Source organism: Echeneis naucrates, chromosome 22 (assembly GCF_900963305.1).
Source record: "Echeneis naucrates chromosome 22, fEcheNa1.1, whole genome shotgun sequence".
NCBI classification, from domain to species: Eukaryota; Metazoa; Chordata; class Actinopteri; order Carangiformes; family Echeneidae; genus Echeneis; species Echeneis naucrates.
This window is the reverse complement of record NC_042532.1, coordinates 8,272,042-8,299,034: the sequence shown is the minus strand read 5'-3', so window position 1 is coordinate 8,299,034 and position 26,993 is coordinate 8,272,042. Positions and strand designations below refer to the sequence as shown.

The 26,993-nt window shown below is 39.2% G+C and overlaps 1 protein-coding gene across 1 annotated transcript in view; it reads right to left on the bottom strand.

Moving 5' to 3' along the window:
* The window catches only part of dlgap2a (discs, large (Drosophila) homolog-associated protein 2a), a 133,275-nt gene that overhangs the window by 104,281 nt on the left and 2,001 nt on the right, over nt 1-26,993 (bottom strand). The window contains exons 2-4 of the mRNA XM_029493720.1: nt 20,014-20,068; nt 19,606-19,653; nt 17,047-17,151 (exon numbers count right to left, since the gene is read on the bottom strand). Of these exons, the coding sequence (XP_029349580.1) occupies nt 17,047-17,151; nt 19,606-19,653; nt 20,014-20,068 (208 nt within the window). The remainder of the gene's footprint in view (nt 1-17,046; nt 17,152-19,605; nt 19,654-20,013; nt 20,069-26,993) is intronic.

Here is a 26,993-nt window from a genome sequence, read left to right as displayed (position 1 = left end):
TTAATAGAGTTTATTTCAGCTTTTGACAAGGAAAATTAATAACACTGGTCCTCCATTGGTGGTCATGGGATCTCTGTAAGTGTCTCCTCCCTGCTGAACACAGCATATGTAAGGCATATCTTGAAGGTGGATGATTTTCAGAGAAGGCAGAACTGTTGTACTTTTGTATTTCTTAACCCAGACACACACCAATGTGCTGCAGCCTACAGAACCTGCTCTCCTTCCCTCATCGTAGTAAATATATATATATTTCTCTATATAGCCCAGCACTTAGTGGCACAGGAATCTCGCTGGTTAACATTAAACAATGAGTTTGTCTTTCCTTTTTTTGTACTTCCACAGCTGGACTAAGAAACAAATTTCAGAGCATGGAGAAAGTGGGACAGCAGAGAAAACCACCACGGCATGTTTGTCCATATTTCAAACCTGAACATATGGGTCCAGAGTATTCAAGCAGATGTCTTGTTATATAAAGTAGATGACAAATCTTCAGTTCTATGCCTCAAATATTCTGTCTTTAGTGTTTAATCAAAGGCCTTTTCAGTTTTTTTTGTATTAGTATCAGTTCCAACACTAAAGACACTGTTTACATCACACACTCATATTATAATTTAAATTATTTGTGGTAGAGCGAGTTGACTGATCACATTCCTCTTTTTTATTGCTTTTGCAATCATATCATTATTGTGAATTTAATAATTGTGACAATAATATGACAGCCTTAATTTACTTTCTATACATTTCTATTCTACTTCTGGATATGTGATATTTTGCACGAACAATTTACATGGAAAACCGTTTACATAATGTTGGTGAGTTGTGTTGATACCTTAAAGCAACAGCTGTCATTAACTGAATCACCCTTATTGAAAACTGTACTTAACCAGCAGTCTTTTATTCCACCATTCAAAATGTGAGTGTGAAGCAGTCACAATAGTTTCTTTAACAAATCTCACAATGCAGGAAAAACTGCTCACAGCATGTTCACTGTTTTCTGCTGACAATTCATAAACACAGCGCTTTTCATGTTAAAATTCAAACATCACTCATTGTACTATTGTGCATTTTATATAAAGAGTAGTGAATGACAGACGATGGTGTAGGGATTTCGAGCACAGCAGCTGCTTCCTGATGGCATTACTGGCTTACTTCACTAAAGACATTATCACTGTGTGATGCCTGCAGACTTGCCCTGTACTTGTCATAGCAGGGGAAAGTACAGTTGCAAAAAATTAGCTGCTCTGTAATGACAATGGGGAGAAGCTTATTCTCCGGAGGATAATTAAAATTTAAGATACAGCAAAAAAACTTTTCATCATTGCACATAAAAATTGTTTTCATCGCTTTTATTCAAAGACTGCAAGATGCAAGTTGTGATGATAAATGAACATAGATGTTTGTATATATTGCATGTGAAAATGTAAAGTGTGCTGCCTGATTGAATGAGTTGAGTTGAATGTTCTGCCAGCTAACACACTGGGTTGTGTCTCAGAGGCCTGTCTTCCCCCACACAGTCTGTCTTCCCTTATTCTCTTTTAACTCCCTCAAAGTCTCTCCGTCCTTCTCTCTCGCCCTTCTGTACTCTCATGCCGATCCGCCTGCTCATCTCAGAGCCCAAATGGCAACTGGTGAACCAGACAGCATGACTCCAACAATATTACCGCACAATGAACCATTTTCTGTTCAAACTCTGGCTGAGTCTGGTTCAAAATACAGGATCAATCTTTTAGAATGTCTTAGGGACTGAGAGCAAAGGTTTGAGCTAAGAAATTTGGAGAGGAATATAAACCTGGCATGAGGTAGTGGATACATGTGCATACATGTGTTTTTCATCCTCAAAACAAAAAAATCTTTATTCAATGTTTTCCAGCCTTTGTCTCTTTGCTAAAGTCTGAGAGATTCTGAAATCCACAGTATAAAAGTGAGGAGGACAACCACTGCTAGGACTAATTATAATCTTTCAATTTCATATTTAACTGGGCCTGTCAAAAAAAAAAAAAAAAAAGACAGGAGGTCAAAAGATCACTCTCCTCCAATTAAAATTTACCTTCATGGGTCAACCATGAGCAACATAGCATTTTATTACAACTTGGCTTGGAATGAAAGATCACAGCTCCCCCATGAGGAAAGACACTGGCATTAAATGACAAAAGTAAAAGAAAGTTTGTAGAGACAAAGGCGAAGGCTTGTCCATGTATTATGCATGAATTTTCCGAATGCTCTCAGAGTGTAACAAAATCTGGGCTCCATTTCAGACGTCTTTGCACCAAGGCCCTTTCAGTGTGTATATCGCACCCCAGCAGAACTATGTAAATCGTGGGATGACAGATGAGTGGCAGTATATGTGTAAATCATTCAGGTAAGGAAAAAATGAACGAGACTGGGGGAAAAAGGAAATGGTAGATAACGTCAAGAACAGAAGTTGTCCCTTTAAAGCAATGATTTGGAAATGGTGCATTACAGAAGTTTATGGTGCTGTGAAAGGTGCTGTTTTTTATTTTATATATATATATATATATATATATATATATATTCTTTTTTCTCATTTTCCTTTTTTCTTTTTTTCCTCAGATAATCTGCATTTGCAGTTAAACTAGCACTTTTCATCCCCTGGACCTCTGGCCATCATGGATAAATGGCAGCTAAAGTTGTCTCCAGCATCCTCATGTTCCCCCTGCATGGTGGTTTGTTCCATTAGAGAAACTGGCTGGAGATGATGTGTGAGCGTGTTTGCTAACTATTCTTCCTAGAAGACTTGCCACACCTCAGCAATTTTCCAAATTCCTACAGCAGGGGCAGACACACCACCTGATCAGTATGGTGAGATGAGCCGACAGGATTAGATCTTAAAAGATCTATGTCTCTTTTGTGTGAGAAAGTGAGAAAACAAAATGCATTTTTTTGTCTGTGGTAAAATGTGAGGAAGGAAGACTGAAAGCTGCAGATGCAGAGGATGGTACAGAGTCGCTCTGTTCTTCTCAACTGAGAAAATCCCCAGCTCCAGAAATTAGGTGTAAAACTGCCTATTAATAATTAAAGTATTTAAATGGACTTTCATCAATATCTGCTGACTTAGGTCACTTTGGCACCACTTGATGGCAATAAAGGGTGTCCCTATCATGATTAATTGCCACAATTTTGCAAGTGGACCAGGTACACCAATACTGAAAATTCCAAAGTGTGATCAAAACACGATGAATAATAAATAGGGGTAAAGTTAATATTCTGTAGGAAGAGGAATAATTACAGTAAAGTACTCAGCAAATCTAAGTTATGTGACTCTAAAGTCATTTGATAACCACTCATATCCAACAATATCCACCAGCCCCTCAAAAATCAAGCCTGACCTGAAGCAAAAGCCTGCCAACCAGCCACAGCTCCTGCCTTGGTTCAGTCATTTCCAAAGCCCTCACGCTGAACTGGCAGCCTGTTTAAATTCAGATTCCTAGTCCATGAGTAGTGACCTTGCAGTATTTAGGCAGGCTGCAAAAACCACTCCAAGTAGTTGTCTGTGTGTGTGGCTGGTAACAGGACTGAAGTATCGAGCATGCTTTGCGATGGGGCACAGATGGAATGCTCCATGGGTCCTTGGTCCGCTCTGCTAGCCTGTATCCCTCTGTTTTTTTTACTTTCCAATGCTCCGTGCCATGAGAAAGTGATGTAAATCTTTCGCAAAGGCCTGTTCACTGCAGCCGCTGATTCCTCTCAGTTGTGCAGTCTAAAGATAAGCTGACTCACAGTGCACGATAGGTGAATGCTAAGCAGCATGGGCGAATCTTATTATGGGGCTGACGAGGAAAGAAGTGGGTAAAAAAGGGTTGTTTTTTTTTTCCCCCCAAGCTGCAGTTCTATATGCCCTTGCAGAGTCCTGGCTCTCTCCTGCTTTATCTGTTGTACAAAAACAGAGCAGAGAGCTGAAGGCACAAGTCAATGTTAAAACACGTGTGTTAGTCATGAATAATTTTTATATGCACCATGTTAGAGCATGATGCATTTTTCTATAGCAAAGACACAGGTTAGACACATAGCACCATCTCATGGTTTCACTCAGAAACTCATCCACTCTGCAACAAAGGAGCAATGTTCACAGCACATGAACAGTATATATTCTAACAGTGTTTCAGAGATTTTATGCTCCACTGTAAAATTTGTACACAAATGAAATGGGAGTAACTTTGCTGCTCAGAACTGCAATGCAATTTATGTAAATCTGCTTAGAGGAAGTACTGATAGGCTTTTGACAAGTCAAGTAAAGTATGTTGAACCTCCATATGCATGTTCCTTTCTAACTTGACACCAGCAGCATTTACACGCATCACTGCACACATTTGAACACTCTTCAGACACCCTGGATCATTTGTCAAATCAGTGGCAATGGGGGGGCCAGTTTGCAGTACAGCTGAATGGCACGACAGCTAAATACGATTTCAACAGATCAATTCAACACTAGAACTGGGCAACATGTTCAGACGAGCCTATTAATATTTAACATTGTGTTATGTATTTCTCTTCCATACTAAATACTTTGAAGTACTATCAAAGGTGACGATGTTGGTGGTGGCATCAGGCAGCTCAAGCCCTAGATACATATGGAAAAGACACAAGTTTTGCTGCTGGATGAATTATTAACTGTTGCGGTGAAGTGAGGCGAGGCAGCAAAGTCACTTCAAAACAGTAGACTCAAATCATGTTCAAGCTGGGGATTAGTTACTCCAATACCTACCCAAACATGTCCGTTTTAGTCTCCACTGATTTGAGTCGACAGGAAAAAAAATTTAGACACAGTAGAAAGTTACTACACTATTTGCAGGACTTGTGGCAGGAACATCTACCTCAACATCTAAGATGAACAACAGCTTTTGACAGTGACAATGGATGACCTGACCAAGGGGGGCGGAGGTAGAGGAGAGGACCAAGCACTGAACCCCGGGGGACACCTTGGGACAGGGGGGCAGGAGCAGTTGTTGATAAAGATGAATTGTTGATGATATGATTGGAGCCAGGTGAGGGCATCGTCTGTGATGTTGAGAAGAGATTGTAGGCAGGAGAGTAAGATTAAGGGGTTGATGGTATCAAAGGCGGCAGTGAGGTTCAGGAGGATGAGGATGGAGAGTTGACCACAGTCTGAGGAGGGGAGGAGGTCGTTTGTTAATTTAAGGAGGGCAGTTTCAGTTCTGCGGTGAGTACGGAATCCAGATTGAAATTGTAAAGTATAAATTATAAATGTTAGTTGAAAATTCTGAGGGAAGCTGCGCTGCTGGGCGTCTAAACTTGAATGATGATTGATTGTTCTGCATGTAATCCATATCTACATCTACACCTTAACTTCCACCCCTCACATGTTAGCTTTTGATTATGATGACAGCCATATGCCAGGCTGTCTGTTGTCTCTACAGTCAAAACTTAGAAGCCATAAATCCTTCCGATTGCAGTCGACTCTCCTTACAGCATGATGCATGAGCCATTTACCTGCTACCATTAACTAGGAAGTGTCATTAGCTTTATTTTATATAGATGCTTCGTCAAGACATCCACCCGTTACTTGGGTACAAAGTGGCATACTGATGTTTATGTCTCAGCTGTCGATAATCTTAAACATATGGTAGTGTATGCAGCTACTGAAGCCAATACGCTGATTAGCTATGATGCATCGCAGCAGGAAAACAAAAGATGTGGATCACCACTAATGGACTGTGTCTCTGTAGCTCTCTCTCTCAAATCCACACCACATTTTCCTGAGGGCAGGTGTGTGATAGTGAAACACCATTATTGCCATCTTAACGAGAGCTCTGCGTGCGTTGCCCCCCTGTGGTGGTCCCAGCAGGGCCTTATCTGGGCCTGTGCTGTTGGACACGCTAGATGGGGGAGATAGCCTACATATGTCTTAATGACTGTCTGGCCTTTATTACTAGAGGAGAACTGCTGCTTTCATGAGCTCTTCTCCTGCTTTACTGGGAAAAACAAACATTTGTTTCCGTGTCTGGTCCTGTTTGATTTGTAAGGGCAGCTTTACATTTCTGTACCCGGTTAGGTCAATATCATGTTCGTCTTCATAAAGGGTATTAAACAGGATAGCTTCCATTCATCATGGAGTCCTCTCAGACCATCAGGACTTTATAGTGGCTTATGAGCATCATATGATCTTGATAAGAATATCAGTTTTTTTAAGATCTGTTCCTGAACTGTAGCATTAAGAAGAGTCTACAGGCATGTTGGAATTAAATTTACCGCCAGCATGTTGATGTTGGAAGATTTTAAATCATAGTTGAGCATGTTTATATGTTAGTATTTGAAGTTATTGAAGTAGGACTGAATGATATGATTTCAGACTAATATCACAATTTTTTAATTTGATTGCAATTAATGAAGAATTTATAAGTCTTTCTCTTTTCAAGCCATGCACTTGTAATATTCCTAAATTAGGTTATGTTCTCAATTGACCAAATGACATCAACATGAACCAGATAAATTCATGTCAAAACTTTCACCTCCTGATTGCAGTAGAGGGAGAGCCAGATGATCAAATAAGTCCAGTAGTTCTCAAGATAAGATACACTGAGCAAGGTGGTAGAAAATGTGAACTCAGAAGTGAGATTAATCATCATGTAAGGACCAGGACAATCTGTACAAACCATCCAGCATTTTCAGATCAGCCAACCTGCTGACAGACACCATCCCTAAACCTATGCTGTCCCTATGTCTACAACCAGCGAGTGTGGCTTCTGAGCAAAAATACAACATAAATGCTTGTTTCTTTGGGCTGGCACCTCACAGAAAATGTCAATGAAATATTACATTTTAAACCAAAGCAAAGTACTATTGATTTCAGGATGGCTGGAACACGAACACACACACACACACACACACACACACACACACACACACACACACACACACTAAGAGTGCATGCCTTCTTCTCTGTGCTTCTTCAAGGTTCAGCTTGAGAAACTGATGATTTATTGCTAAGCACAATTTTCCATAACATTCTCATTAAATATCAAAACACAGCTCTTAAAAGTATGTCTTTTGAAAATACCTAATTATGGCTGTATTTTGGTGTTATGTCACTGTCTGCATTGCTGTTGGTCGTTATTAGTTTATGATTTATCCACATTGAGGGTATAGGGTTAGGGTTAAGCTATGCACCCATCTATTTCAAATATTTGCTGACTAAGCTTTGAGCCTTTTCATTGCAGCCTTGCCATCAAATTTTCTTTCTGATTATGTCTTCATTTTTTACATGCTTTATTATGCCACTGTCTGCCACCATTGACTCTAACAACTACTCAGTTCCTCTATTTTATTTGGACAGCTGATATTGCTAAACAATATTCTGTTGCAGCAGCCATCTTTTCTCAGGAGGACAGTTGCAAATCGGTGGCTTTTGACAGTTGTACAGGGGCTTGTTTGTGAAAATAAAAAGTCTGGAGGAAATGTGGGAGAATGTCTTTCGATTTTAATGTTACAAACAGCAGAGGTTTGGAATGAAAAGATCCAACAGGCTCTAACTCAATTATTTTTGCAACCACAAAAAGCTGAGTATAATATGCTTTCAATATCCAGAACTGATTTGTTGCTGAAGCAGCAACATTAACTTGTCAGTTTCTATCCACTTTTAATAAAAACACCAGTTTGTTTGTTTTTTTTTTTAAATCATTTATGTCATTCCACCTGATCCTTTGATTTCATCACTTATTGAGAGAAATGGAAGTTGGAGGACAGAGAAGGTGGTTGTTTTGGTGGTTGCAGGATATGTCAGACTGACTTAAGATGCACAAACTTAAAAAAAGAAAACCTACAGATTAATTGCTACACACAGTCAAACAAACTTCTCAGTCTTTCATTGTGCAAAAATCTGCATCAGGTTTGAAAAATGAGTAAATGCATCCGTTTCTCCTGATGTTGGATGTCTGTTTTATTTTACTAAGCTGCCATAATATTAAAAGCACTCTAGTGCACGTTTTGCTTGGTCATCTACTTGACCCAGCAGGGTTCCCTCGCACTGACTTTGGACTGAAATAACAAAAAAGCCTTTTGTGAAACAGCTTTTTGTATGACAGCAGCAAAGATCCCTCCCAGTGCATGATTAAAACATCAAGCTGGTGCTCAAGAATATTTATTGTTGCATGAAATTTGATTTGGTTGAATTTGGCTAATTTATAATCTTGACACTGGTACTGCAATTTGCTATACGAATTTTTGATTTTATACACATGTTAAGTTTTATTTTGTTATTTAAGCTCCTGTGTTCAGACAAAAGTTTTTAAACTACTTCACTAATCAAATGTACGGAACTTTAAAGGAAAATGTTTCAACTTGCTATAACAAAGATCTTTTAATAATTTCCTTTACTAAATAAACAAAAATAAAACAAGACTCAAGAATGCAAGGCTGGGATTAATGCAAATCAGGGTTTACTACAAAAATTTTGTTCATAGTGTTTTGGCCGTCTGTCCCTACTTCTCAAAAACTAAACTAAACCCTGAGCAGTGGATCATCCTGATGAGTTGATTGGGCATCTTTTATCATCCTTACAGTCGAGGATCTGATGCCATAAAGGGTGCAATTGGACAAACAGTTAATACAGAGATACTAAAAGCCACACCTTCTGCTTAGCTGAAACAATTAGTCAAATGATTGATTAGACAGCTGACACAATATGATCAGAGACTCACACAACTGACAACCACTCCCACTGCAAGCTAGATAAATGCATTCAATAGAATTCCACAACAGAAGCAAAAGTGGCACTTGGTGTGCGAAATGTGATACATGAAGAAAGTTTATCGCACAAAGAAATACTCTCCCTGACAAAGAGGTGCAACTGATGACACATCAAGAATAATATGAGAAATTCTTTGAATCACATTCTACAATGAAACCCTGACTCAATGAAAACTTAAAAGAGAGCTGCAGCTTATGTCTCATATTCTGTGTCCTTGAAAAGTTGGGGATGGTAAAGTATTTGTCCAAGCTATTTTTCTATGTATCAGCACTATCACAATCAGCCAAAGGTTAGTAAACAGTGTGAAGGAAACTCTCCATGCTGTTTTTCTGATTATTATTTTGAAGCGCAATGAAGAAATGGCTTTGTGTGTCAGTCCCTCAAGGCATGAACATATTCAATTATATTCAACAAATGGCATTTGGCTAGACAAGAGAGTTATGGTTTGGCTGGTTATGGTTTGGTGGAGATGGGTGGCCTGATGCACAAACCCAAAGAAAGCCTTATGGACAGAGGGATCAGAATGGCAAAAGAAGCAACAGAGAATGGCAAGTACATATGGTAGCACCTAGAGTGTTGCCCAGACTGAAAGGTCAAAGACGGACTGGAGTCAAACAAGAAAAAGTTTGAAATTAAAGTCTACTAGCAACATATTCCATTTTGCCCCATACATACCGTGATACAATGTTGAAGAAAGAATATATAACATTTTGACTGCTGTGTGATGCTACGTTGAAGATACTGAATCATTTGTGGCCTTACTAAAGCATTTGCAAACAACCCTAAAATAATGATCCTAACAAAGAAGACAAAAAAACAAAAAATGTACTGCTGATATTAGACTAAACCATACATTTTTTTCTAGAGCGGAAAGGATCAGTTGTATAATTGATCGTTTGAACCATTTTGATAATTGTGTGAATAATTAGTTATTTCACACGTTTGCTTGTTGTGCTTCTCGATTGTAAACAACTGCTGTTTTTTTTCTCTTTTGTGCCATTTTAAACTGAAATCTTTGAAGATGAAACAAGTCATTTGTCACTGTGGGATATTGGAAAATATGACCACAATTTCATAGACAATATACATTGATGAAGCAATTTTTCCTTTTTGAATGGCTTGATGTGATAAAAACATTTCTTAGTTCAAGCCCTTACTCTTTCTTACGCTTGGTTCTTCATTGCACACCAGACAATCATAGTCCTGACAAAACCGGTTTTTGGTATTTGACTTCCTACTAGTTTTGGCTGTGATCCTGGTTAATCAAATCACAGTTAGCCTCTCCAGGCAGCTGGCTGCTCACCCGCTGGCTATGACTGTCCCACAGATAATGTCACTTCCTGTGAAAACAAACTGATTCTGTTACCAGAGATCGTCCCTGTTATCTGTCACAGCATTAGCACAAAATGAATAAATAAATATAAACTATGGCAAGTTCTTCAGAGAGCAGTATGCTGGACAGGAAAAGTGTTTCTTTCAGTAAGAAGTGATAGTATGAATTATCATATCCCTCTGACCACCTGAACATCTACCTGAGCAAACAGCATGACAAATGTTTGCATTGAGATTGGCCTCTGCAAGCTTAATATTTTTCTTATTGTATAAGGATGGGGAAATGGATGTTTGTCTGTGTGTGTCTCAGAAATGAAAGTAATAAAAGGTAAGAACACCAGGGAAATAATAATTGCTGCATGTAATGGGGAAAAATACGTGTGTTTGCTTATAGCATTTTCAGATACATAGTCGAAATTCAGCTACTCTCCTATTTTGGTGTCAGAGAGCTTCAGCCTGCTAAATGAGTACCATTTATTCATCATAGCCACTGTGCTAATAATAAGGGCTGAAACGAATTGTGTCACTTTGGTGTAATTGCTGCAGTGGGAGAAACATGTTCAGAACATCAAGTACAATGACTAGATGGACTAGAGGGGCGATAACTACAGAAAAACAGAAGGGTGGAAAGGAGGAGCAGCCTTTGGTTTGGTTTGTAATAAACTCCATCTACAGCTAAGAGATAAATGCTGGTGGCTCATAAGGTTGATCTCACTGCTGCAGTTACACTATACATACTGAAACTAAGCTAACTCCAACTGAGTGTCTCACGCAGAGGAAGATGGGCTTTTTCTCTCTGCCACAGCCTATGTTGTGATTTTAAAAACATTGGAGGAGTGTAAATAAATGAATCTTGTTAAATGTGGCTTTAGTGCAAAGCTGTGTGTTGTAACAGGAAAAAGGCATTGTTTTGTGTGTCATTGTGAGTCAATTATATATGAGCTGGCAAGTAATACATCCTTATCAAATTAATTATAATCTCTCTTTATCTTTATCTATATTGTTAATGGGCCATAGATGGCCAGACAATTAAATGTTCTGCCCTAACAATTATCTAAACTTTTCTTGAAAAATATTATCTAGCATAATAGTTAAACTACCATTTCCAATGGCAACAATGAAGCTTTAAACTGAATAAATAATGTTTCATTTCTAACTTTGACACAAAGAGCACTGTCATTTACTGCATTTTTATGTCCTGATGGTAAGTTCTATGCTTTCTAGTAAAAATATCTAAAAACACGTGACTATGTTTTAAGCTTTGTACAGCACTTTGGTCAACTACTGTCATTTTAAATGCGCTCTATAAATAAATTTGACTTTTGACCTTTAATCTAAATTACGTTATTTTTACTTATAAATATGAAGCATTCCACCTAAAACAACCACCATTCAGACGAAAATGGAGTTCAAATGTCAACAAAGATTTGAACGCTGTGAGCGCATGGAAATAACCAAAGGCAGCACAGATAAGCATTTAAAATTTTGACTGTTTTGCTCTGAAACTTTTCAAGTGTGGGGGCCAAAATTGGATTCCCTTTGAGTGGAAATTGTACCCTTACAACTGATATGTAAGAAGAGGGAACTCTTAAGTTTAATATAAAATGCCATAACACCAGCTAGGCTTGAAACTCAGACAAGAGTGTGATGGAAAAAATACAGAGGGGAATTCTCCATCCTCCTTTGCTGCTGATGTTTGAGCCAATATATCCAGCAATTCCATGTACAAGTCTGTATAGCAGTCTGCAGTGTTTACTGAGGAGCCATAAGCAAATCACATAAAAACCAGAAGCTCAAACACAGGCAGCTTTTAACTGAGAAACAATGTCTCCAGTGTCTTCCTGTTGACAGAAAATATTCCTGACATGTACTGTGAAACAAAGTCTTACCTGAGTTACTATACCAAGTCGAGAGACGTGCTTGTGACCATCAAAGCAAAGCAGACATTTCAGCTTGCTCTCACTATCACCTTCCTGCACACACAGAAGCACACACATCCAAGCACATCCAATGTTGTTTTGACAATCCAGCTGGTTAACCACTCCACAGATTTCAGATGAGCTTTCACCATCACCCTGTTCTGTCACCTTTACAACACCAATTTTATCTTGATATTTCATGGAGGTAACTAGTATTAGTTAGCTGCAGCTTTCCTTTCAGTTTTCTCAAGGGCACAAAAATAAGCTTGTTATACATTTAAGAAAAGCAAAGCAAACCATTCTTGAATCAATGCAAGATTTATTGATTGAAACATTAAATGGATGCATGGCCTACAGGATTTAAAGTTCGTTCTTCACTGTTGAAAACAGTGGTTCATAGTGGCAGTATGGGAATAGATATAGATAGATGATAGATAATGTCTATACCAAACTCAGCACACTAAAACTATATTTTGTTTATAAACAAGCAACCGAAGTTCCAGTAAAGGACCTTTAATTCTAACAATATGACAACAGAACAGAAGTTTAATTATCATTAATTAACTGTTTGACTACAGTGATTATTTCAGCACTTTTGTTGACTGTGATTTTATTTCACCACATATTGAGGTAAGGATATACTAAAGCCCCATCTCCCTACTTCCAAAGTAATTATGCTTAAAGCAGAAATAAAGCTTTATCTTTGAGTGAATGGATGGAGTCCACAGGCCTTCAGCATGAATATGAAATGGACTATCTCCATCTGCCATTAATCGAGATGTATAGTGCAGCCTGTGAACTCATTATCTGCTGATGAGTGCACCTTCTATATGTGTGTGAGTGCTGATGAACAGGGAGACAGGGAAGGAGGATGGAAACAGACAGAATTATAGGGAATGAAAGGTCTATCAACACAGCAACAAAAACAGGACCACCTCCCACCGCCATCTGCCATTAATGGTCACACCATTTTGTCACCCTGACTTAACTTTCAAATGCCCTTGAATCCCTCAATCAAGGAAGAACACTTGGCCTCTTTATTTGGCCTTATAACTGTATTTAAGCCATCCATCAATCCATCTTCTACTGCTTTTCTATTTCCGGGTCGCGGGGCTGTATTTAATCGGCATAAGTTAGCACATTCATGCCTGTGAGGCTTGCAAGGCAGTTTCATTTGAATTCCACTGCCTGTTGAGTTATCCAGCCAACATCACTGTTTATTTGGTCACTATCTTCAGTAAATAGCAACTTATCTTTTATGAGCATCATTTTCATTCATAAACCATCTTCATGGATCAGTATGAAAGTCTAGTGATGGGCAACCTCTCTGCAGCTGCAACTGGTGTTTTGAGTGTTGACTTGGTACTTTTGCATTGCAAATTGCATTTGTGCTTCCAATCAAAAGTATAAGCATGGCCATTTGCTTTTTTTTGTAAGTTTACAAACACAGAATTTGACACAATTTAGACCAAAACTGAATAACAGCAGAAGTAAACAAATTGTGGTTTTTAACAGAAATTATAAAGTTCTGAATTAGAAACACATTTTTGCAAAAAAAAAAAAAGAAAAAAAATCAGTGCGTGTTCAGGGAAATAGTAATAGTATAGGAGACAGTCATTCAAAAACAGGAAGAAAACAGAAGAAAAGGGGTTATCCTGTATGGTCAGCATCATCATCAAAGCCTCTAAGAACTACTGTAAGTGCTAGAGGACACATTACTATCTATCACTATCTGATAATGGCCACATACACAAAAGCAGGCTGGACACACCTTGAGGGAAAGCAACAGCTCGCCTGCTAATTACACAAGCTAATAGAGCAGCTGCTCATTAACTCCCTTGTCTGGGAGATTCACAGCAGGACAGAGAAGATGAGGCATAGCATGAAGAATTAAGATGGACTTGCTGTGATTCCACACAGAGGCTAACCAGGGTAAAGAGAGGAGCCATTCGACTGATGTAGTTTGAGGACTTCAGATGTGTCTGGACAGGGATATAACAGAAACCCTACTCACTGAGGACACAAGGGGAATTGAGGCAGCTCCTACGTTTAGAGAAAACACAAGAAACTTGTGCGACCAAAAAATAAAAAATAAAAATAAAAAAATTGACCAGACGCAGTGATTACCTTCCTAGCAACAAACTGCTCTATGTGCCCTATAGATAATCTCCAACTAGGCCAGTGAGCGGTGATAACTATCATGTCTTTGGGGTCATCAGGTGGGAACCTCCTTTCGTCAATGTTTCGTCTAGTTAGGCCCACAACACCTCCAGGAGGCTAGAACGTGAACACTGGTGTCCCAGAGTCACCCCCTAATGCCAGCCATCACCACTCCTCACACAAAGACAACTATCTCAACCAGCACCACTGTCAACTACTCTATAAAAGTAGGGATGGGAAACAGACCCTAGTTTGGGTAGGGGGCATGAAAGTGTAGAGGGTGCAGGAGGTGGAGGCAATACAAGCTATACTAGCAGATCCAGCAACTAAACTCACCTGAACAGTCCTATACTCAAACAAAACCAACACACCCACCCAGGCCAACTCACCTGGACTAACCGCATGGTGTCAAAGAGCTTCAAACAGGCCACACCCTCCACTAAAATACACTTCCTCTTCCTGGATTTCTTCCTCTGCTTCTCCCTAGAGTCTGTCTATCTTAAGAGCGCCCCCTGCTGGGCCCCCAGCTACTATTACTTCTTCTAACCCAAATCCACTGACTGGATCTTACAGCCTCATCTGACATTTCCTTCACTATTTTCCTCACCCTCAGTCTGCTTCCTCCTAACTCCTTCAACAAAGCAACAGCAGATCTTGCTACAAACCCTCTACATCCTACTTCCACTTGACAAATCCTAACCTTCCATCTTGCTGCTCAGCATCCTTACCTAGATCTGCATACCTGAGCTTTTTCCTTTCATATGCTTCTTCAACTGAATCCTCCCACGGCACATTCAGCTCTATGAAATAGACTCTCATTCTACTCCTACACCACAAAATTATATCAGGCCTTAGCTTTGTGCAGGCTATTTCCTGGGGAACACCAAGCTTTCCTCCTAAATGTATCTGCATCTCCCAGTCACTAGCATGCTCTAAACTGCCTTGCTTCCTTATTATCTTAATAACTTTCCCTCCTTCCTGAACAAACTGTATTGCAATTCTCTTTGTCTTAGACCCTCCTAAAATTGCCTGCCTCCGTATATTTTCAATGGCTGCAGCTACGTTTTTTAAAACCTGGTTATGTCTCCACGTATATCGGCCTTGTGAGAGACTAACCGTACAACTGGACAAGATGTGCTTTAGAGTTGCAGCACCTGAACACAATAAACATAACGGGTCTCCATTTACCCAGAGTTTTAGGTTCTGGAGAGTTGGCAATACATCATATGTTGCCCCTATCAAAAATCTAATACTGCTTTCCTCCATACTCCACAACTCTTTCCAACTAAGCTTTTTCTTCTCTGCACCTTCCCAGTTCAACCACTGTCCCTGCTTAGCTTGAGCCACTGCCCTTGCACCCCTTAATATTTCCTCCTGTCTACGAACCTGCTCTACAACTAGCTTCCTCTTCTCTTTGGGACCAGCTCTACTCCACACCGGTTTGCCTGGGCCAAGCCCCAAACCTCCCCGGCCTATCTGTACATTACCCACACTCTCTGTATGCCTAAGAGTTGCTTTTGCTTCCTGCACTGCCTTTCTTGGATTCCATTTTCTCCCCTTGGTTGGGTTTGGAGCCACCTTACTAACAACCACATCTTTACTCCCAGATAACAGGAGCTCTGTCCTAACCTTAGTACATTTAAACTCCTCCACTAGACTGGATACTGTGAGCTGAAGTATGCCTTTCCCATACAGTGCCACAGTGCTTAAGCATCTCAGAATACCTAGCCACTTCCTAATGTAAACGCTTACTAGTCCTCCATTTTCTCTGCAGCAGATATTGGAATCTCATATACTGACAGTGGCCACATCAACCTGGGAACTAATCCAAACTGCAAACACCACAGCCTCAACTTTCCTGGAAATCCTGATTTATCTATTGTATCCAGTCCCTCAGCAACATCCTTCCGGAACTGCACTACCTGTTCTCTGTCATGCAAATCTGCCTTGTACCACATACTGAGGCTCTTTACTGGTTTTTCCCTAATTATTGGAATTTCCTCTTCATCTATTACAAACTTTCGATCACTTAATCTTCCTCTACTTATTGAGATACTTGTAGACTTACTAGGCTTGATTCTCATACTAGCCCACTTTAAGTCTCTCAAGTCTCTCTTAAGAAGTTAAGAACTTGCCCAACTTGAAATGTTGTGATGTTCTTCTGAGGGTTTGCAAGGCTGATACTTTGTTCCAATATGTTGTTATGATTTTCAGCTTTAAAAAAACTTATGTTGCTTTTTCAATAACATCCCTCTGTATCCCCTAGGTTCCCCTGGCCAACTAGTTTCCATGGTAACACATCCTAAGAGAAACCCCTCTGTGTTAAGTTGACACAAAATACAGAGCAAGCGCTAAATCAGTTAATTCAAGTAAATGTTTAGGAGTGTAACCCTGTATTTGAGCTTTGAGTCAAAAAGCTACAATTTGAAGTTGAACCTTGATTGTCTGGTGTGAACAGTGAGGCAAACATGCATGATTCCTTCTGTGTTTGTTTGGCATTCATGAACATGTCTTATTCATCAATGAGCTTCACACTATTCGGATGTTGCAATGAAGTAATGCTTACATTCACATTTTTGCTGGCTATTTCTTTGGTACAGCACATTTATTAGACCTTGGCATTAAATGTTTAAAAACAAACAATTTTAAAAATAGCTTGTTGTCTTTTTGTTTTGCCCTGCCCTCATGTTTATGACTGTGTTACAATATAGAAAAATAGCATGCATCAAATGCTTTGCTAAGAAGTGGTTCTGTTTTTACATGCAAAAAAACCAGCAAACCTCAGGCCGAGCATATTTGCTTCCATGCTCCACCAAACACTTAATGCAAGCAACAAGAATGATAACTAATGGTGACATTCTTCATTAAGAGTGTAAAATGGAACACATGAGCAACACCAGGGACACTTACCTCCACATGGAGAACAACACATCGCTATTGCACATTTAGTGAAAGGGTAATAGGAATCTGCATGTGTTTGAGCATGTGATGCTGTTAGAGGTTGGTTGTGAAACTCTGTGAGGGGACAAAAAAAAAATCAATGAGGATACAAGGCTATGAATGCAAAAGGGGATAATAGAAGTGCTTCCCCGAATGCAACAGTCAGCATGTCTCATCACAGTACTCTTATGCTGATGGTGTAAGAGCATAAGCAATACTAGGGGACATCGATCTAAATCCAGTTGCTCTTTGTAAAAACACTGCACTACTGCTCATTCAATGCATGTAAATATGTTTTACATGTAAAAATTAGCATTTTTATGCTTAAGCCAACTATGAAGTTCAAATGAGTTGCACAAGCAGAAGTGCTTTCTATCTTTGGCTCAGAGCTAAAGATAGGAAGTGATGTTAGCAGGGAAATTAAGCATGGACATGAAAAATAGCAACAAGATAGTGAAATATTCACACGCTAACTAATGTCTATAAATAGAAAGTTTTTGTCGCAGTCACGCTGAATGCTCATAAGCACAAAGGGTTCCACTTGGAGAGTATATTAAGAGCAGACACATACTGATAACAGAGAGCAGGCGAAAGATTACGATAAGCCTCATCCCTACAGTTTCTATGCACAAGCTTTCAAATGAGAGAAAAAAGATGAGTGGGAGCATGTGAGGGAGAGTTTCTTTGTAGGATTTGCTGGAAAACTGCCCAGAAGAGGGCGTCCCTTGCCTGACAAAGTGTAATAGAGCAGCACACATACACGTAGACATGGACATGGACAAGTGCACACAGACACACACAATGCAGCACCTTAGTTACATGCACTAGCAGAAGATACTTGTCCTTTCACTGACATCAATATAATTTTCTAGACATTCCACCCATCTTACTCCACCCTCTGCTAATCGTCGGTCTGCCTCAAGTCTTAATCAGAGGCACTGTACTCTAATGAGCATTATCATCCGGTGTTAATTTATGCAATCTGTCGAACACATGCAAATCCAACAGCCTTACATCCAGTTCGAGTGAGAAAGTGAAAACTTATTAAGAATGGACACACACGCTAGCTTTGTTACCATGGAAACAAAATGCCAGGGTAGACATAAAAACAGAAACTATTGGAGGGCACAGAGGCTGTTAGCAGTTTTGCCTTGCTGAACTTATGCAGCAAACTGCTGCTTGTATTTGAGATGGAAACTGTGGGTGAATAATTGTCTGTGAACTTTGGTATGTCAGTATGACAGACTTAGTGGCTTGTTGTCACCGATGAGTATTTCACAGAAGAGATGTCTACTATGTTGCCTTGACAGTACAATATATTAGACGAAAGATATTTTCAGAGAAAATCTGTCATGTTTTCCAAGATGAAATGGATTTTGTAAACAAACTGATGGTGCTGTCATATTAACATTTGTGTGCATACAATTTCGCCTAAAACTAATGAATACATACACAAAGTCTCAAACATCTGGAACTACATTAAAGAATGGCACGCTATCTTAGACTTATGCTTGCTAAAATCTCCCTGAAAATGTTTCAGAGGTTCATTCATCCATATTCATTAGGTTAATATAAGGTTATTTTTATAGAGTCCACTCGGTCAGAACAACTTGTTCTATGTACAAATGAGAGGTGCACCCCTGGGTCCTCCAAAGTTATGCAGCAATTGCAAGCTACCTCAACTTAACACACATCAAGGCATCCTACTGGGAAAGTCTTGTAAAATATTCTGAAAAATTTAGCTAACATTTGAAAAGTTCTTCATGTACATTTCTGTAATTTATGGAACTTGCCTGACATAAAAAGGAGGATTATTCCATAAAAGCCATTTTGTCAGATCTTTGAATGTAGGGAAGGATAAAATTGATTGGTTTAAATTTTGGCCCAGGACTGGCTTACACTTCCTTTATACTGGAAATTACATTAAAACAGCTGATTTACAGGTTCATCAAGGTTATTATCTGCTTAAATGGAGGTTATCTTCCCTATATGCTCCATCAAATATTAATTTCACGCTGCAAGATGTTGCACAGCTATCGGTTACAACTCTGAGTTTGAACCTCCAGCACTGAAAACTCATGACAAGTTTTCAATGCTCTCTTTATCACCAAGGTTGCTCTGCCCTTGCTGTTCTCTTTATGGCACACCTCAGGGAGGGGTAGCTTTCTCGTCATATGTCTATGACACAGATGTCAAAAGCAGACATCCATTTTGCGCTGATTAGTAGAACAAAGGACATAACAGTAAACAGAAGTTTACGTTCGCCACGGCAGGTAGATACTTTCAGGACAAAAATAGTCATGATTCTGACAAATAAGCGAACCACTGCAGTGCTGATATGAGCTGGAGCAGCATTTGTGAAGATTTTTTATTTTTTTTTTTGTTGTTGTTAGTGGGATGGATTGTGTGTGAGAGCCCATGTACATGCATTGTCTCATTGCAGCCGAGAAGTTAGAGAGGTTGCATCATCAGAGGTAAATGCACAGAGAAGTAGAAGCAGCCAGTATTGAGAGGTCTGCAGCCAGGTACCTGAGTATATCTCCCTGCTCTTCAATTTCATCAGCAACCTCTTCACACCTGCAATGATGTGAAGAAGCCTGTCATCAACATGTTTGTAACAACTGCCCCAACATGTTTCCCTCCCTCTGACATATACAACAAGTGGAATAGGTCTAGGCCAAAGAGAAAAGAAAAGAAGTAAGTCTACATGTAACAACCTTCAGTTGGAATGAATACAGCCAGCTGATGAGGTTTGATGTACAGAACACACAGAAAACAGGTACACAAACAAATATTATGACCCCCCACTAATCATCCATTCCCCACATCCCTACCCACTCTTCACTCCACTGACTGGTTCTCTCCTTCCGTCTGAGCACTATACGTGGCTGTTTGGTTTGGTGGAGAGACAGATGGGGGAGTTTACAAGGTCCTTACCTGTGTTCCTGTCTGGTAAGATACAGCAATGCTTCTGCAGTATGCCTGGCAACACCTTTCATGAAACAAAAAAGGGGTAGGGGTAGAGAGAAGAGTGGGAGAGGGAAAGATGTTAATATGAAAGCAGTTCAAAGCAGATAAACAAGGCACTGAGCATTTCTGCAACCCCCAATTTCAGAGCAGCACAAGCTCTATTCTGTGTCAGGTTACAAATAGTGTGTGAAGAAATTAATGACAGGCTCACAATCCATGGAAGAGAGTAACAAAGAAATTAAATATTGCTCTATTGATATGGGGGCAAAGGTGGCATTATAATGGGTCTAATTGTAGAATCTTTCTCTGCTCTATCAGCAGCTTTGCTACGCTAGGAAGTTGTAGCAGCAAACACAACAGTCAATTATGGAACTGTTCATAAGCCGGAGCTGATGATAATAATCAATAATGCACACTTACAATCTATTCTGTGAAGAGGCCTCTGAAAATTTAATCTACATAAAATCATTTGTCTTAGCTATTAAGGTCTTTCTATCATCACTTGTCCTCTGTGAGAAAACTGTTAATGTCTTGCTCTAAAAGAAACACTTGAGAACCATTTACCGACAGAATCAAAACAGTACAACGTAGTGCTTCGTTTCAAATTTTGTCCTATTTTGTTAGCTCTGCTGGGAAACTGAATGCCTTTGCCATTGTTCAAAAGGCCCAAATATGCAGGATTTCTACTGGAAAGAAACCCAGGGATAAAAGTGTGAGATGTGCAGGTGACTCAGCAGGTGCTATCAATGTCTCTCTGTTCTCCAGAATAACTTTGGTAATATAGATAGTCCTTTTTATTCCTTTGCACATATACTTGCCAATAATCTCATGTTCCACTGCCTCTCTGTTTTTTTAGCCCTCTCTGGGATGGAACAATATCAGTCAGGTAAGTTCGCCTTTTAATTAAGAGGATAAGGAGTACATATAAAAGCACCTCTTGAAACACGAGAGAGAGCCAGCTATAATAGAAATGAATCCTGATGGCCTCTCTTTGGGGGCATTCATTTAGCTATCAACCCATTACATCATTCAGACGGTGGGAGGATCTCAAACGCATTGTATACGATCATCCAGTCTCATTTTTTAGTTTACCCACGTGGCAAGATTTGTTAGAAATCAATCCACCTGGAGCCACCTGTGCATGACAAGGGGAACAATTGTGAGTTTTGATCAATAGCTTAAATTATGAAAACAGAAATTCCTGTCTTGTATTGTGTGTGAGTTACAATTGTATAATATATCACTGCAGAGTAAAGAAAAACTGAGTAGAACACCAGAGCTTTGCTTTAGGAATCACCAGAGGAAATTATAAAAAGATTTTCAGTATCAATGGTGATGTTACAGGAGTTGTGACAACAGAATCAAATATCAATAATAACAGCTGCCAAAACATGTCAAGTACAGACACTAAGAAGGAATGGTGTGACATGAATTTAAGTTCCTAAAAAATGTCTCTCTCAACCAAAGGATGTCCATGACTAACACAGTCTGACAATCACTGAGATATCACACCAGAGAATATTGTATCTTAGACAGGTGATGCACAGATACATCATTGTCTATTTTAATGAGGGTGGAGGAAGACACACACAAGAAACCTTTCTGAAAGTCACAAATTCCCTTAAGTGGCATATCTCTTAAGATATGCCACTTCAGAAAAAATCTGGTCATACAAGTGTTTCTTTCATGATGTCCAGTGAGATGTTATAGCACCATCATAAGCCTTTCAACCTGGCTTTATTTTCTGTTGAGTTTTAATGTGATCCCTTAGTCATCATTACTATAAAAGCCTGTAAAAAAAAAAAAAATCACATCCCTATATCTCATCACCATATCTGTTTTCCATGAGTTTATCTGCACGTATGTCTATTATCTTGAATGTGCATCAAAATGCTCATCAGGAGTGAAGTAGTTAACAAAGTAGAGGGCTGGATACAAATAGGCTCTGTCGAGATGAGAGATACAATTATTGGTTTGTAATGAGTGAAACAGCTGCATGACGTACAGTCATAATTGATGCTGGATAGCCAGCTGGCAGGCTGGCAGGCTGGCAGAGCCTTGTGTCGGAGGAGTGTGGAAAACAAACTGTCAGGGACACTTCAGTGTATGAGACACAGAGCTGTCACTTGCTTCACAGTTATGCATTAAAAGGATTGGAGTCTGCATGTAAGGCATTTAATTCCACATATGAAAAAGCATTCAGCATCCGTTTGCTGTCCTTTAAAGCTCTTCTTGGGATGAGCACCGAAGTAGATTTATGTCACCATATTTTAAAGAGGCTGATTTACAAGACACATTAGGACGATCAAATTTCCACATATAACTGGGACTAGTGAAATAGAACAGCCCAGAGTCTGCCTTGATATTTAGCGTATTCGTACAGATTTGCTTTCTTATATTACACACAAATGTGATTGGCTGGTTTCATTCAAGTCATATCTTACAACTGAACTGGTTTTGATCAAGACCTACCATACATGAAATAAATAACCTTGATTATACCAAAAGCCAATTAACTATAACAGCCCATTAAAACAAGCAGTTTAATGTGACAGTTTTTCAGTTTTTGTTTCAGTCAATGGCGATATTCTCAAAGAAAAAAACAAAATGAAAAAACACAGATCCTCCAAGACCATCCAAAGTAATAACCCCAGGACAAGAGACCCATTTTGTGAATGAGTCTTCGAATCTCATTGAATCAGTGAGTTTGTAAAAAGCTTAATTTTGCAATGTTGTAGCACTTTACCAATAAGTACCTCCAATAGGTCTGCTTGCCATTCTCTGGTAGCTCAAGGCTGTGGAAAAAGAGATTCTGAGGAAATATCATCAAACTTCTTGAAAGTAGATGTTTCCAACTCTCCATATTATTGCTCTTTTACATCTACATTTCTTATGACATGTGATTTGCAGACAATAATTTATAATAAATAAATAACCTGGCATTCAGTTCACAAAGAATGCTTTAGAGATTGGCAAGTGCTCCTTATTTACTTTTCTTTCTCTGGATTTTGAGCCCATGTGTGTCGGAATGTAATGAAATCCTTGGAAGATATGATAAAACCCATCTATATATCCCTATAAATAAAACAGCAAAGAAAGCAGAAATTCAAGCAGATGTGAGGTCTAAAAGTGTTCTCAACAAAAGGTGATGGTCAGGGCAAGCCATGTCACTTTAGCCACTTTTAGAATGGCTCATCAAATAAAAATGAGATAGCTGAGCTTCTGGAGTAGTAAGCAGCATTTGCTCATGGCACATTTTGACTGATCACAAAAACACTCGACTGGCGTGTGTTTCTTTTATTATTTTTATTTATTTATTTATTTTTGGTAGAGGGTTTAAATACAAACACGTCTGGAACATACTGAACTATTCCAAATGGCTCTTTTCACAGAGACAAACCTTTTTTAAAGTTGAAGAACACTTTAAACAGACAAACATAAATACGCAGCCGTGGACAAACAACCAAATGCATTCTCACAACTAAGATGAACAATGAACCAGGCCAGCTCAGGTGACATGCAGAGAATTTGCACAAAGCTCTGATATAAGCTTTGTGAAATACACATAAGTACTGATTACTTTCCTCCTGAAAGGCTGTTTTTCTTTGCGACTGTGTTGCCTGCTGTATGACGCTCTTTATACCCAAGCTGATGCTCAGAGAAGTAGTGTTACAAAATCAAAAAGTTGATGTCTTGGTTATTATTTAAGTTATAATGTTTTTACCACTAGTGACCACTGTGTGCAGGGACTTAGTCACTGTAGCTGCACTCGCTTGGTTTAAATGCCTCTAAATGAATCAAGCTCCGATGCACCAGGTTCATTTGATGGCTCTACATGTAATCTGAGGCTCAGGCCAACACAGCCTACTTTAACCCCAGGAGAGCAAACTGCTGTTTTCCAATGGCGTTTCAGGATTCTCACAAAAACAAAACTCTTCTGAGTCATATAGGGACAGACACACATTCAAACTTTCACCTATCCTCATACCCTATTACTGCTGGGAACAGGCAATTGTTCACAAGTGGCAATGTATAATAGGATATCTTGGGCGTCTGCTGCTGAGGGCTAGAGTGCAGCTTTTGGTTAGCTGATGGGGATCTGAGAGGACGGGTGCGAAGTGGAGTTACTCCAGTGCATTTCAAAGCTCTTCCTGTCTGCCTGGAGCGCTGTCTCACCCATTCTTACAAAGTCCAGCTATCAAATACGCAGATTGAGCGGAAGATAAGGTTCGCCCTGGAACCATGCACCATAACAATAATAGATATAACACACAAATAGATAAAACCTTCAAGCATCAATATAATGCAGTTCAAGTGAAATGAACACAGAGTTTATTTGAAATCTTTCTGTAACTGTTTCTGTAGAAGAATTGTAATGTTTAGTTTAATTGTAATGATAATATTATGTAATAATACGTTTTTCTGTTGGTCACAGACCATTTGAGTTAATTTAGAAAAATGTGTTCTATAACTGGTGACAGGAAGCACAATATTTAAATTTGTAAAGAGGAAAAAAACCTCATGCTAGACTTCTGCTTATCATAATCCTCCTCAAATTCCTCAAGTGTCTCCTTGGTGTACATGGTTCCTTTGAATTGAGTGAACTCTTTACTTTTACTGCACCCTAGCACCATAATTCATTATCATTATCATAAATATCCTTCCCACAATGGAGATGAAGGCAGATTTTCCCCACTTAATTTTTGATCTTAATAATTAAATTCCCCCAGATTTGCCTTGCAAAGGTAAACCCACCAAGCTGCACTGTAATCATGGCATCCACATCCAAGGCCATTGATTTTTGCAAAATCATGAAATGTGGAGTATTCTCAATGCTGGTAGAAAGACAACCGCTACTTACGTTAAACAGCTTGAATACCTTTGTCCAATTAAATCACTGAGTAATTCTCTGGAACTTAATTGAATTTCTTACACCTGCCCCAATAAAAAAGCCTGCCACATTGATGTTCCTTCATTAGAGTGGGCTATTTTACTAAACCAATATATTCAAGTTCATTGCTCAGATTAAGCAGTCTGGTCAAGACTCTGTGTAAAAGAGATCGGTCTTTTGCCTATAGCAGTGGTATTAACACTTATGCTTTACAAGGGTGAGCTCAACTACCTCAGAAATGTACAGGACCTTACACTTGCAGTAGAATCAAATTTCAAATTTTTAAGTTAACGCAGTGGGCAACAGGGGGATGAATTTAAAAGACAGAGCTGGCAGTGGTTAAAGATAAAGTTATCTAAGATATCTCTGATGTACAAACTTTTACAGGCACCTATTATGATGAAAATTAAGCCTGTCAAACACAGCCCAGTAAAATCATCATAAAAGAACCTATCATAAACTGGGATCAAAGGGTCTGTATAGATTTTTGTACAATCAGAATAGAGAGCAAAGGTTATATGAAATATACCAGCTTGGCAATGGACCTTGTCATGTCATGTGGTCACATCTGAATGGCTATGTGGCAGCTATTGAACAGACAGCAACACAGACATTGCAATGACACCACCAGCCTACAATGCAAAGGTGATTATAGAGTAGTGCTGGTGCACAGGTAAACACGTAAACACGTAAACACACACACACACCAACAACAACAACAACAACGACAACAACAACAACTCAAACACTGAATGAGAGTCAAACAAACTCTCATTTATTAGTTGATTCATCAAGCTCTGTCTCGTCCAGCCTTTCAAATTCTTCATTCAAAGGCAAACTCTTAGAGAGGTATGGGGCATTCATCAGGGAATGAATAGTGACATAAAACAAGAGGAACTTGTATATAGAGAAAGAGGTGGGGGAGAAAGAAAGGGAATAATAGTGTATGGCTCTGTAAGGTAAGAGAAACTATTTAAGTGAAGAAGAGGAAGAATGGTAAAAAGCAGAAACACATCCATCACGGTGAGTGAATGAATAAGAAAAGAGCCTGTTAAATGTTTAAACATTTACTTTTAGTCAGACAAGTCTACTTTCACCGCTTTCCCTCTCACCCGGTAGACTGAAATGGCATCACCATACGCATAAATGTAGCGTTTCAAGTTCACTATGCATCTTCAAACAGATTATGAGAGCCTTATCTTGTCACTGCCAAGTATGCCAAGTCCACAGAAGCTTTCCATTGAAGGCTCTGTTTTCTTGGGAAAGTGAGTGAGTGTGTGTGTGTGTGTGTGTGTGTGTGTGTGTGTGTGTGTGTGTATGTGTGTGCGCATGCGTGCGTGCATGTTTGCTTGTGAATGTAGGCAATTTAACAGCCCCATTGAAACAAGCTACCTTTAATTCCAAAGTACTTGTGAAGGGAAATAGTGCTGATTTCCGATCATTTTTCCCTTTATTCTTTGTACACGTGGCAGCATTTTTAATCAAGCTCTCATCTTTTCTTATTTAAAGAAATCACCTTTCTCCATCTTGTATGAATCATCAGGCTTTCATTGAAACTCTGAGTAGTCACCTGATTGAAAGTAGAGGTGGTGATGTGGATAAGGTGAAAGTTGGGCCCCCTAAACCTGATAAGTGACATGTAATTTATTTTTTCCATCACACAAGGCATTCTAGAAATGACATGCTTTTTTCACCTGCCACCTGGCTCCTGTCCACCCACAGGTGTCCTCTCTATTAGATATAGACAAAGAACATGTGAATACTTATTACACATACAGATCCACACACAAAAATGAACTAATTCTCTTCTCAATGCTTTAAATTAATAATATTTTTAAATGACTGCTTGCTGCTGCTACTACTGCACCAGCCACCTGCATAATAAATGGCATGGAACCCTTTACCCATAACCCCCCCAAAAAACATATGGTTGTTAATGTGGCAGAAAATGCAGTTTCCTTGTATGGATGCAGTGCAGTGCAGTGCATGGTACTTCAATTCCATAATGTACACATCAAAGTGTCATCCAAGTAGCTCCATACATCAAAGAAAAGCT